Source organism: Haemaphysalis longicornis, unplaced genomic scaffold, assembly GCF_048455015.1.
Source record: "Haemaphysalis longicornis isolate Haplotype H1 unplaced genomic scaffold, Haemaphysalis longicornis Haplotype H1 scaffold_9, whole genome shotgun sequence".
NCBI lineage: Eukaryota > Metazoa > Arthropoda > Arachnida > Ixodida > Ixodidae > Haemaphysalis > Haemaphysalis longicornis.
Genome location: NW_027526460.1, coordinates 150,130,028 through 150,144,106, shown reverse-complemented (window position 1 = coordinate 150,144,106; position 14,079 = coordinate 150,130,028). Strand labels below are relative to the sequence as shown.

At 48.1% G+C, this 14,079-nt stretch overlaps 1 protein-coding gene across 1 annotated transcript in view; it reads right to left on the bottom strand.

The window, feature by feature from the left end:
• Nucleotides 1-14,079, bottom strand: part of LOC144152651 (uncharacterized) — an 85,407-nt gene that overhangs the window by 48,299 nt on the left and 23,029 nt on the right. Inside the window, exon 3 of the mRNA XM_077684018.1 lies at nucleotides 13,450-13,623. Coding sequence (XP_077540144.1) covers nucleotides 13,450-13,623 — 174 coding nt within the window. The remainder of the gene's footprint in view (nucleotides 1-13,449; nucleotides 13,624-14,079) is intronic.

The following is a 14,079-nucleotide window of genomic DNA, read 5'->3' as shown; positions in this document are numbered from 1 at the left end:
TTAGCCGGGCCAGGATGGCTCGGAGTTCGGCCAGGGTGAAGGGAGTGTCAAGGGCTTCGTTAGTTGGTCCGGTGTATTGAATGTCCGGTGTGGAGAGGTAAGTTGCAGGATCTCCGAAGAGGTGTAGCTGTATGGATTGCAGGAGGTCTCTTGGGGGGAGGGCACTATTTCGTATGAGTTGTTGTATCCGGTGATTCGTTTGTTTGTGAGTCGAGCTATTGTCCAGGAGAGATCGCAGTAAGTGCCACGTTTTCTTAGTGTGTAGGGTTCCTTGCAGTTGGTTACAAAAATCGTGCCAGTTCTGGGTTTGGAGTTGGGCTGCATATGTCTGGGCTTTCTGGGTCAAAATGGCAATGCGCTTTTTTAGGGTTCGATTGTGTTTTTGGCGTTTCCACCGCTTTGTGAGGCTCCGCCGAGCATCCCAAATATGCATAAGGTGGGGGTCTACCGCAGGTATGTCTTCTGTGAGGGCAATGAGTTGGGTGTGTTTCCCGACCCGTTGCTCAAGGGCTTGGGTCCAATCTTCCAGGTTTTCGCCGATGGGTGGGAGGTCTGAGTCGTCCTTGCGAAAGGCTGGCCAGTTGGTAAGATGGGCAGTGCCTTTTCTGCGCGGTTTTCTTTCGAAGGGTATGCTCGTCGATATTATATGGTGATCACTGCCAAGTGTTTCGCTTAGGCAGAGCCAGGTGGTGTTGGGGCAGTTTTTTGAGAAGGTGAGGTCCGGTATAGTGTCGCGGGCAACGCTATTTCCGATTCTCGTAGGGGTAGTAAGGTCGTTTTGGAGGACCAGTTGATTGTTTTGGGCAGCATGGAGTAGGGCAGTGCCCTTTTTTGATGCGAAATGATAACCCCATGCTGGGTGGGGGGCATTGAAGTCGCCAAGGATAAGTAATGGATTATTGCAGGCCTTCCGTGTGGCTTCATGTAAGAGGTTGTCTATGGTTTTCAGGTTTTCGGATGGCGGGCTGTAGATGTTCAGGATGTAAACGCTTGGGCTTGACGGGCGGGTCGGGATGAGTTCTACAAAGGTGTGCGGGATGGTCTGGTTGAGGTTGTGGGGCTGGGCTGGGTGGGTGTTATGTACTAGTATGGCGGTGCGGTATTGAGGGTCCTGCGTGAATGCAGTATACTGAGGCAGACGGGGGGTGGAGGTGTTAGTTTCTTGCAGGGCTATTACGTCCGGGGGCTCAGTCTGTATGAAGAGAGATAGTTCGTGCCGTTTGCTGTTGAAAGAGCGGCAATTCCACTGGTACACTATGATGGTGTCGGCCATGGCTTTAGTCATAGTATGGGTGGTGCTTGGTTTTTTTGGGGGGATGGGCATTCGATAGGGTTTCCTTTATTCCTTGCATGGCCAGTTCAATCTTGTTTTGACGATCCGTGAGTGTTTGAAGATTTCTGCATAGAGTGTTGAGATTTTCAGCTTGTGTGTCGATGAGTTGCTTAAGGGCTTGCGCTAGTTTTGTTTCGATTATTTGTGTGAACGTAGTTTCGATGAGGGCAGAAATTTGTTCCGGAGGGGTAGTTGGTTGTGAAAGGGTTGAGGGGAGTGGGGTTTGCACCAGCTTTTCTATTTTGTTTGTGAGGTCGTCCAGCTGTTTCTGGAATCGTTGTTGCTGCTGTCTGAACTCTTCAAGCATGACAGTGAAAGTGTAGTTGTGCTGAGGGGGTAGGGGGTGGGTAGGGGATAAAGGGATTTGAGCAGTGGGAGCATTCGTGAGTTTGGCTGACCAGCTCACCTTTGTTGGGGTAGCTTTTGGTGTCTCCTTGCTGATGACCGTTGTTGGAGGGGAGAGAGGCGGGTAGTCTTCAGCTGGTACCTGAAGCTTGCCGTGGTTGTTAGTCTGGTTGTTAGGGCGCGTCTCATATGGTGTCAGGGTTGGGCGGAAGCGTTTAGGGCAGTCCCGGTTGGCAGTGGGATGGGGTCCGTTGCACAGTTGGCAATGGGGGACACAGTCGTGGTCTTGTGTAGGGTTGGAGAATCCGCAATCCGGGCAGCGTGGTTTGTCGGGTTGGGGGCATACGTCTTGGCGATGCCCAACATCTCCGCAGCACTTGCAGGTCTGGAGCGTGCGACGGTACGGTCGGCAACGGAGCATTTCGCAGTCAAACTTGATGTAATAGGGGACCCGGGTTCCCCCGAAAGTCAGAAGGGCTGACCGCGTTTTGCCCATTATACGTGCGTGGATCAGATATGGGCGGTTTGTGGCTGTTAGTTCCAGAAGTTGGGCTTGCGTGATATTATCTGGAATGCCGTGTATCACTCCTCTTGAGGTGCCGGGGGGAGGCTTCATGTAGGCCGTTATGTGGTAGGTAGAGTTTCGGAGAGTGAGGGACGTTAGTTGTGAAAGCCGGTCTGCAACGTGTAGATCGGGTGTGCCGGCAACGATAAGGTTGGTCGTCGGTTGTGCCTGGATCGTGATGAGAGTCCGAAATTGTTGTTCAGGGATGTGGCTGGCGGCAGCGATGCTTCGGGCCAATTCGTGAGTTTGCCATTCGCTTATACGTAGACCGTCATGTGGGCGAATAACGGTGATGTAATGGCTTGGCGGGAAACGTGGTGGGGGGATAGTACGCACCGCGGCGGGGGTTGTGTCAGCAGCCTGGGGCTTCCCTTGTGCTGAGTCAAGTTGTTTCTTGCGTCGGGCGTAGATGGCTTCAATCCACGGGTTAGCGGGCGGAATGGTCCGTCCACTGAGGGGATCGTACTCCATTTGGTTGGCTGTGGTGTTGGTGGTTGGGGCGGCGGGGCTTTCAGGGTGAGTTTCCATGGTAGTGACTGAGGCGCCTACGAGCGTAGGCGCGCCACTGGGTTCGGAGCTCGTTTCCATGTCATCGGAGGCAGCGGTTGTCAGTGGCGAGTGGTCTGGCTTCGCGCTGGCCGTCGCGCCCAGGTGTGCGTCCTGCTGCGCCATGGCTGGAGAGCCGCCGCTCGCGCTTGGCCAGGGGAGTAGGCCTAGCTGCGGCGCCGGCGTGGTCGGACTTTTAAGTTGACGTGTTGTCGCTGCCGTTGGTCCGAGAAGGTTGAACGAGATGTCAGGCGGTTCCTTGGGTGCTCAGGAAGCGTTTGATGGTGCGGGGTGTCTCGTTCGCATCGAGGAATCGCACGTTGGAGGCAAAAAACGGGAGTCGAAACGGGGCGCGGGCGCCGGTGTCGGCCCCCTCTACGATCTCTGATAGCTGTAAGAGTATATCTTGAGTTGAAAGACCAGGTCTGAAGCCAATCATTGTGTGGGGGAATTGTTCCGTGTCGTTCATGTGTGTTGTGAGCCGGGCTAGGATTACGTGTTCCATGAGTTTTGCTAAGCACGACGTGAGGGAAATGGGGGGAGGTGTTCGATTGTAAGTGGTTTATTTGGCTTGGGGATTAGAATAACCTTGGCATGCTTCCACGATTCCGGAATTCGCCCCGTTCTCCAGCATGTGTTGAGAAAAGCAGTGATTGCGGTGATTGAGGAATCGTCCAAGTTTCATAACGCCCGGTTCGAAATGTGGTCAGGACCTGGGGCCGAATTGGACCTAAGTTTGCGAATCGCCAATCGTACCTCGGCTTCAGTTATGTCCCTGTCCATCTCGCTGTTTGGGTGACCCATGTACGAGGGTAGTTCGATCTTGGGTCCTATGGGGAGGTACATGTCTTTGATTTCTGCTATAAGTTGATCGTCAGAGCCTGAGTATGTGTGGATGATTTTGGTTATGCGGTTTCTCTGTTCTGTCTTGTTGTGATCAGGGTCGAGGAGGTGTCTAATTATCTGCCATGTCTTCTTCATTCCAAAGTTTCCTCGCATGTGGTCGCAGATCTGGTCCTATTGGGAGTGCGAGAGAGTGACCGCGTGCGCTTCAATCTCCGTCTGCAGACGGTGCAGTTTTAGCCGCAATTTGCGATTGCTTTTATTTCTGCGCCATCGTTTTTGGATTCCTTGGTACGCCTCCAAAAGGTGATTGAGACGGGAGTCTACGATATCAGAAGGAATAAGCGGATCGAGGTCCTTCGTGACTGCTTTTATGTCTGCAAGTAGCTGTTGTGTCCATTCGTTTATGTCCCCAATGTATTCCGGGCTTGCGCACTCATCCGCATGGTTGCCGTTGCATTCTCGGATCGTTCTAAATTCATCCCAGTCAGTCATAGTTTTTTGTCTGGGCGTTTGAGTGATTTTGTGTTTGGTTATAGTCACTATATCGATTATGAGGTGGTCGCTGCCTAGTGTTTCTTCGGTGACTCCCCATGTTACCCTGTTTGTGTGCAGTGAGAGAGTAAGATCCGGGGTGGTGTCGCGTTGTGCGCTGTTTCCGATTCGTGTAGGGGTGTGAATGCCATTCTCTAACGTAAAATGGTGTGTCTGTATTCGTTCCCAGAGGTCTCGTCCCTTTGGCTCACAGGTTGGGTATCCCCAGGCCGTGTGAGGAGCATTAAAATCTCCAACTATGAGCAGTGCATGTGGGCCCACCTCCTTCCTCGTGAGCGAGAATAGGTGGTTGAAGCGGTCTGTCTTAGATTTAGGGGCGCTATATACGTTTAGAATATAAAGTCTTTCCGCTCGCCTTTTGCTTGGGAGGACCGTAATTAAGTCGTGGGGGATGACAACGCTGTCAAATTGACTCCTGTAGGCTGGTATATGCCTCTGTACGAGGACCGCCGTTTTCAGGTCCGTCGCACTTTGAAATGCCCTGTAACCCGGCAATTTGACAATGGCGTTTGTCTCCTGTAGGGCTACAATTTCTGGGGGGGAGTCTAGGCTTTGCAGATACATGTGTAAATTATGCTTTTTGCGTTTGTACCCTCGGCAATTCCACTGCCAGACCTTAATGGGGTTGTCATTTTTATTGTTACTGCGAGCCATTGTGTGCTTCGGGTTGAGGCATGAGATTGGGAGCTATACCGAGCCTGTTCATTATATCTTGCATGAAGCTGTGTAGTTCCGATCTGTACAAGTTCACTTCGGATCGGAATGATTCTATACTATTCTGCATGGTGGTAATGTGCTCGTGCAGTTCAGCGTTACTTCTCCCAAGAGCGATTATTTTACGGTCAAGTTCCTGCTGCTGCGGGGACTCTTCTACCGGATTGGGGATTTGTACGGAGGCTGCCGCAATCGCTCGTTTTTTGGGTGCGGGGGAGGCAGGTTCTTGATCGGTGGAATTCGGTTGGGAGATTGCTGCGTTTTGGCGGCGGACCCTGAGGAGTTCCTGTTTGAGGTCATTATTTTCTTTCCTAAGAGCTGCCATTTCTGCTCTTATGTTGGCTAGCTCATCTATTAGCTGTTTATGGAAGTTTAGAGGGGGCTGGGAAGAGGGACTGGGGTGGGAGGCCCCGCCATCGAAGCTTACCGACTTCTCGTTTTCGGCCGTCGACGGAACGTTGGCCCACCTCTTGGAGTTGGGTTTGGAGCGGCCGGCCGATGGAGATCTTGCCTTGTGTTTGGACAGCGATCTCGACGGGGCTCTTCCTCTTTCCGGGGTCTGCGTTCTGGGGGGTTCGCGGCCCGGAAGGGCGGGCCAATCTTGCTGGCTTCGAGCGTTCAGCGGGGCGTCTTCTTTTTCGTTCTGGTCCTTCGTTGTTTCTGGCGGCGGCAGGGGGCGACGTGGCTTGAAGCGCTGCGGGCACTCTGCGGACCCGGTGAGGTGGGCTCCCTCGCACACAATGCACTTAGGCTTGTACGGGTGTCCCTCACTGGGGTTGGTGATGCCGCACTTGGGGCACCTGGTCGTTGGGTTCGGGCAGACGTCAGGTCTGTGTCCTCGCTACCAGCACTGCTTGCAAGCTTCTGTTTTGTGCCGGAATGGTGTGCAGCGGTACGTGGTGTAGCCGTACCGGATCCAAAACGGAACCTTGTATCCGTCGAATAAGATTTGAGCGGCGTCTGTGCTTCCCAGTCGTTTGACCGATAAGATGGGAAGGTCTGGGTTGAAGTCGACCACGTTCCGAGTTATTTCTTCGGGAGTATCGTCTTCGGGAATTTTGAAAATATTTCCCAGCACTGTGTTGGCGGGGGCTGAGACGTGCGTAGAGATTTCATACTGCTTGTTGTTGAGAACAAGGGATTTGATGCTTGCGAAATTGCGCGTTCGCTGATGGTCGGGGGTACTGATCAGAATGTAGTTGGAGTTTTGGTGCACCCGAACTTGATCTTCTGGACTCAGGGGGACTGGTTCCGATTTAGAAATGGCATTGGCAATAGTTGTCGGCGCCACCGACCGTACATCGAGCCCTCCTCGTGGTCGTAGGACAATTTTGATGTCGGTCTCCGGCAAGCGCTCCATCGGTGGACCTCGACGACGCAGCGGCCGGCTTTTGCGGGTATTCCATGAGACCACTTCGGGCGACGTGCTGGCATTTCCGGAGGTTGCGGTCCTCTTTAGGGTCAAGGCTCGTTGCTTGCGCCGAATTTCGGCCCATTCCTCGCTTGCGAGTTCCTCGGGGGGATCTCTTCGCCGTCTACGACGACCTCCATCGCTGCAGCGCGATAGCGTTCCTCAGGGGTGATGGGAGGCGGGGGAGCGGGCACGTGGCGATCGGCCACGGCGGGCTCCGGTGCACGTGCCGGTGGCTGCTATGGCCGCTCGTGGATTTTATACTTGGCGTGGCAATCCTCGCTTCAGAATTTCAACTCGTCGTAAAATTTCACGGGGTCCACTCACCGACTTCAGTGTAGGCTTGTTAGATGGCGTTCATCGAGAGGAATCAAGCGGTGCCAGAAAATCCACCGGATGGCAGATTTAGCCGAAGATTGGGCGGGATTAAACGGGAGCCCATGCACCGCACGTCATTATGAATCGGCCACCTCGCGGGGACGGGGAAATGGACCAAAGCAAACCTCCAGATGAAACCGCGACTCCTTCTGAAAAGCCAAAGAAACCGTTATACGAATGACACATCGTCGTAAAGGGGACATACATCCCGGTCAGCAAGCTCAACACGTCTAACGTGATAGCCACTATGAGGTCTAGCCGGCAGCCACTGTTACCGCGAGCCAAACACACGGTCATCATACGACCACGCAATGGCCTACAACTAAACGTCATCGGAACGGTAGCACCAGCGAGGGCGCTGAGCAAAGTCGTCGTGGAATACACCGGCTGCAGTTTCATTCGAAATCTGGTGCCTGGGTCATACGTAAAATACGGGCCGCACGTAACAGCTTCGCCGTTTAAACATCCCTAAGTTTTATATGGGTGTACTATCTGAAACAGTCACTGCCATCGAAAGCAGCATGCAGTTGCTGTCCCACAAATACGACACGGTGATAACAGATATGACGAACCAGCAGAAGCAAATGGCTGACATTACGCGCCGAGTGGAGCAAATGGAAACAGGCCAAGGCAACGTAGAGATAAACAACCTGAAGAAAGACATGAATGAACTCGAGTGGCACAACCGTAAACTGAATCTTGAGCTGCATGGCACACAAAAAACAGAGCATGAAAACCTTCTTGAGAAAGTCAATGCGGTTGCTGCCTCGCTCAAGGTTCCGGAACCCGCTGAAAGGGACGTCACAGCCGTGCATCGGTTGTCATCGAAGCCAGATAAGACCCCTGGGATTATCGTTCGCTTCACTCGACAAACCGTGAGAGACAAGTGGCTTCAGAACAACAAAAACTAGTGGAAGCTAAGTCGGACGTGTTCATTCAAGAAAATCTGACGAAACAGACGCGAACCCTTCTAGGGGAAACGATAAAGTGGGCAGAGGGAAAAGGCTTTCGCTTTGCCTGGCATAGCTATGGCAAGGTTCTCGTGCGTCGATGCGAGGGAGAGCGCGCGGTGGTCGTCAGATCACGAAATGACCTGTCGGCTATCGCTTAGGGCGTAGACCAGCGTTCTTCGCATCTTCCAGTTGCATGTACATTGCCCCTGATGAGCTTAGGCACCACTTAGGAAAGAAGTATCTCGCCGGAGTAAAGGTTTTTCACATAATGTACAGTCAATAAGGAACAAACAGGTATCTTTGGAGTTATTGTTTAGCCAGATAGGATTTGATTTTGACATAATTATGCGGTCGGAGACTTGGCTATCCAGTCAAGATCCAGCATTCTCGATGCCTGGATACAATAACTTCTACATGAACCGCCCGTCTCGCCATGGCGGCGGTATCGCCATATTGGTAAAAAATGAGTATCGCTGCCAGTTGTTGCATGATTTCAGTGCTACAAATAACGATTTCGAAATTTTGTCCCTTTTATTGAATAACTATGTTGTTTCGGTTGTATATCGACCACCCACTGGAAACTACAGCGCATTTTTCTCGTATTTGGAAACAGTTTTTCACTATTGCCTTAACAACAAGCTCAACGTTCTTTGTGGTGGAGATTTTAATATTGATATGTTATCAGAATATCATGCAGCGAAAGAACTTGTGCATATGTCTCAAAGTTTTGGTCTTACAAATCCCATAAAAATGCCAACAAGGGTTACTGAAACCAGATCCACCCTTATAGATATTTTTCTGATTAGCTCAATTATCGCAAACGTAAAATCTGGTGTATTAGCATCTGATTTAAGCGACCATCTCCCAATTTTTCTGGCCATTCAGCGGAAAGGTAAAGTGTCAAAACCGTCTTACACAATTCGTAATATTTCCCCCTTGAACCTGACCACATTCCGTGATGAACTATTAACAACGTCATGGGAAGATATTCTATCCAGTGATGACGCAGACATTGCTCTTAATAATTTCCTTCAGATATTTAAGAACTCGTACGATAAAAATTTCCCCTTAAAAACTTTTACGCCAGCCAAAAAAAGCCGCAAGCCTTGGATTAATCGCGAGCTTCTGAGCAAAATAAAAGCAAAGTGTTCAATGTATAATACATTTCTGACAGAGCGTGATCCCGAGGTGCTAGAGCTATTTAAAACTTTTCGCAATCGCCTTAATAAAGAAATTAAACAGGCCAGGAATAAGTACTTCAACCAACAATTTAATGCAAGTAGTCACGACACAGCCGCTACATGGAAAAAAATTAACTCGGTGGTTTTTACAGCCAGCTCGCCAAACACAATCACTGAAGTGGTCATTGACGGAAAAACGATTGCCGAGACGGAGCTTGCAGAGGCATTTAATGATTACTTCGTTAGCTTGTCTTTTTCAACAGGTACTGGGGATATTTCAAGATATTTAACAAATCCGTGCTCTGACACGATTTTTTTGCAGGCTGTAACAGAAGCTGAGGTCTACTCAACTATTATGCATTTAAAAAACAGTAGCTGTACGGAATCTTTTGATATTCAAATACGTCCAGAAAAATTTGTCGCAGATATCATTGCATGCCCGCTGTACATGCATTTAATATTTGTCTATCTACTGGTATCTTTCCCGCAGCACCGAAAACAGCCAAGGTTATAGTTATATATAAGAAAGGTGATAAGAATAATTTGGGAAATTATAGACCAATTTCAATATTACCTGTTATCTCAAAAGCCTTCGAAAAACTTCTGCATTCACGCCTCTCAATATTTACAGACAAATACAACCTGATGACTGATTCCCAATACGGTTTCCGAAAGACGCGTTCAACAGAATTTGCATTGCTTACGCAAAAAGAATTTCTACTTCAAGAAATTGAAAACAAAAAAATTGTACTCGGAATATTTGTAGACTTTACAAAGGCTTTTGATTCTCTGAACCGTGAACTACTGTTACAGAAATTGCAATATTATGGAATCCGGGGGACTGGCCTACAGCTTATCCAAAGCTATTTGTCTAATCGTCGTCAGTATGTAGCTATAAATAAGTATGTTTCCTCCATTAAGTCGAATGTCTAGAGTGTCCCACAAGGGAGTATTTTAGGACCTGTTCTTTTCAATATTTATATAAACGATATTGTACAGATTGACCCCCGTGTAAAATTCATCATCTATGCAGATGATACGACCTTGCTCATTTCAAATGACAACTGCGACAAGTTAATCAACCAAGGAAATGAAATTTTAAGTAAATTAACGGAATGGGCTTCTTGTAATGGCTTGGTTATCAATACAGAAAAAACGAAAGCCGTAATATTCCGTGCAAAAACGAAGCAAGCCAGCGCCAGCCAGAATCTATACATGAACGGTTATCCAATTGAAATCGTAAAGAGCTTTAAAACATTCGGCGTGATATTTTCTGACACTTTACTTTGGGATATGCAATGCGATCACGTTATACACAAATTATCGCGAGTCGTGGGTTTGCTGTACCGTAATCGTGATGTACTTCCAGTTCGAATCAGGCTTATTATATACCATTCCCTATTTCTTTCTCATGTACAGTACTGTTTTTTTAGTGTGGGGCATGACAACGCAAACAAATATTGCAAGATTGACTAGGATGCAAAATAAAATAATTAGGATAATTACTAACGTTCCATCGGATCATGAAGTAGACACGCTGTTGAACAATTTTCGTTTAGTTATTATAGAAAATCTCTACAGCTACCATTTGTGCAGAGCCTTGAACATGGAAAAAAAGCGGAATTCCAGCCACCTATTCAGTCTGGGTAATTTAGTCATAAATAAATATGTACATGAAACACGTCGTGCAGAGTATTGGAAGGCGGGTTTAAATAGAACTAATTATGGGGATCAAATGTTACGAACTGTAATTCCGAAGAATTTGAACTTCCATGAAAAAGGTATAGATTTTTACAAGCTTACTGCTAAGGAGATCTATGAATTGTTCTTGTAAACTTTATGGTTGTCATTTTCTATATTGTGTGTGGAATTCAGAGTTTTCTTTCGATTGTTTCTTGTTTGTGTACTATTGTCGCTTACTTTACTGTATGCAACTGTATTGTATTGTTCGAAATGCCTAATGCTCATGTGAGTTAATAGGCATTATTATGTTACTGTTGCAATTCAATTCGCATTGTCAAGTTATTTCTCTTGTGTTATTGCTTGGAGGGGTTTCCGGCAGGGTATCTTGTAGCATTTATAACCCCTTCACCGAGTGTTACCCGTGAAACATGTGTTGCTGTATGCTGTGTTGCTGTATGCTGTCCTTGCAAACAGGGGGCGGGAGCTGGTCAAGCTGCCAAGAGCAGCTTTTTCTTTCGCCCCCTCATGTACTACTTGGAACACGAAATAAAGATTATTATTATTATTATTATTAAAGCGACAGCACTACTAGGCTGATCTTTGGATGCTGCCGTGTGTTCTAGCCCCCAGTTATGTGCCACGCTCAGCAAGCGTCAGCGGAAGTACGTCATCTCTGCCCGTCATCCCTGCTAACTGGAAGCTATGACTGAAAAATGCCAGATACGAGTGTTCGCCTGAATCTGGAATACAATGAAGTGTCAACTACAGTGTGGAAAGAGCCCAGGACCCCTGGTAGAAAGTGTGAAATTGTCTAAATATAATAAAGGGGACTTCTGCACTCCTGCAAACACACCTAAATAATAAACGAAAATAGCAAAGTGCACAACTGAGCAAGGGAATGTTCGCAGCTAGATTGCAGGTACTCCGGTTTAAGTGCTGCACGTGCCCGTACGGCGGCAAGGAGGTTGATTTCGTTCGTCGGAAGATAATATTTTTAGATAGGCGGTTCCGCGTTCAAGCCAACGGGAATATAACAAACCTTGTACACCAACACATAGCCACATAGGAAAAAAGGAGAACTGCGCAACGGCACAAACGTTTTTTTTAAATGTTCATCTCTAGAAACGATAGTTATAGCATATATCTCGCAAATAATCGTATAAGCGGAATATTGGTTGAACCGAAATATGAGTGGACCCCCTTACCCTGTAGCAAAGAAATTGGGAAAAAGAGTACCTACATGTTACGTTTTGTTAAGGCTATGAGCACTTTTTTTGTCTAAGGTTACTCCTTAGAACTGTCCGAAATCTTGTCAGCCAACTGCCTTTGTCTGTCTGTCTTCCACACAAGTTGTCCTTCCTACAGGCCGGGAAATTGCTTATGTAGCACTTCTTGACCACTCACAAGACATGTCGTCTGTAAGCGAGTGCCTACCGTTTGACACCCATGTGCAGACAGCCGTGAGATTCGGTTCGCGCAGCCGGCCAGCACACGTCTTCGTGTTGTCCACGGCCATCCATTCGTTGAGACCTCGCATGTTTTTGGCTCAGAAAGGGGCTACCTTGTGCCTCAGTTCCAGGTGCAAAGCGCAGCACCAACAAAACGAGGTCTCCCGAGCGCTGCATACCGACAGCTGACTTAAGCCGGTATCGTACAGCTTACGCCGGTATCGTACACTCTAGTGGGTGATACCGTACTGGCACTAGACCGACATGTTGCTGTAGGCTTGGGCGTACTACACAACGCTTCTCTAAACTGGTGTTGGCCACTGGCGCTAAGGGCCTTCATTTATCTTGATAATGACGAAAATAGCGCACACATGCTGGCTAGTAACGGGAGAAGCGACAAAAAATGACGGCCACTCCGATTGATGTCGGTGGCTATGGTGCACTTGCAGTTAGGATGGGCCCGGTGGGCTGCCTGATTTCAAGATGGCCACTTATATCACGACAACGACCCGTATACCCGAAATTTAACCGAAAGAGGTGATTTACGTCAACTATTCTGGTAAAAAATGAAGGCATCTATTTTGGCTTGTACAGAAGTCATTCATCTTTGTGAAGCTGCTCTTCAGAAATAGCCTTTCTGACCACGTGGAAAGATCAATGCCGAGGTACATTGATATTGAAAGTGTCGTGAATTTATATGCAGTTTATATATTCGCCCCTAAAACGCAGACATTCCCGCTTTATCCTGCTAAATTAAGTAATGAAGGTGATTGCAGAGTGCTTTGAACGCTGATATGATGCGGGAGAGCCTGAATGTCCGCCGAGATAAAAGATCCACTAATACGCAAGATTCAATCGAGCCTGAATATCCACCGATGCGAAAGATCCATTGAGACAGAAGGTCCAATCAAGCTTGAATGTTCAAGAAAATTAAATATCCACCGAAACGAAAGATGTACCGTTGGAAATTTCGCGTCGTTGGATCTTGCGTCTTGTTGGACCTCTACACGATGAATGAATGAGAAAGGTAGGCGCCCGCTTCCCCTCCCCAATAATTATTTTGGATCAAGACCACTCAGGCTGCCTGTGACTGACATGTTTTTGAAAGGTGGTAACATGAAAAGCCATTTTTAATTCAAATGGCTCTCCTGATGTTTCATTTTTGCGAGCACCCTCTTCGCCTCTAAAATCTGAACGAAATCCCATGTACGCCACTGCCGCGTACTCAGAACGTAGATGCCCGCTGATATGCGGCCTACGCACCACTGTGTGTTTTAAAACTGTCCCGGCAAAAGAAGCGAGACTTAGCCCTGTTCGGTAAAAACAAGCAACTTGTGATAAAGACGATGTTTATCCAAACAGTGTGTGCAATTGTAAGATCTCGAGAAACCAATAGCTCTCAATTCCATGGCGCATATAAAGCCCCACTGATTTTTCCGCCCACGGTAAAGCGAGTTACTTGCTCTAGAAAATAGAAAATATAAAAGCTTTTACCTGACGCGGCATGGTCCCCACAACTTGGGCTCTTGGCGACACTCTGGGTGCCTCCCGAATCGCCGCTGCAGGTGGTGCAGGCGATGGCTCGCCCGGTCGTCTAGCGGCGTCCAGTGTTGGTCGTGGTGCTGGTTCATCGGTAGACGGTTCGGACTCTGTAGAAAGCAGTGAAGTCTGCGCCGGGAGAAGGCACGAGTTAAAAACTTTTATAGCAGTTAAATATTTCTAAAAGAGGTTTGGTGTTTTTAAAACGTATTTTTTTTTCCAAAAACAGGAAATGTTTCCAAAAACAAATAACCCCTAAATGAACCAGCAACCCTAGAAAGGTGAAAGAATAACTCCTAACATGGTAGCCAGCTATTAGCGATATGGGGCTTGAGCAGAACCCGCGTAGGTAAATACATAAATACACATTTCGCCGATAATATCGCGATCCTTGATGCCACGAATACAACGTGAATTTCAATGTGACGTAAGTGATTTGGCTGACAATTGCGATACTCCCTAATTCGAAACTTGTTCGCAGGGTGAACTGCAGTCTTTGGGGTTAGGTGTTATACCTGCTGCGCCTCACGAAGTGATCGCTTCTTCACCGAACGCCCCAAGGCTCGCAATGTGCTCTGGCATTTT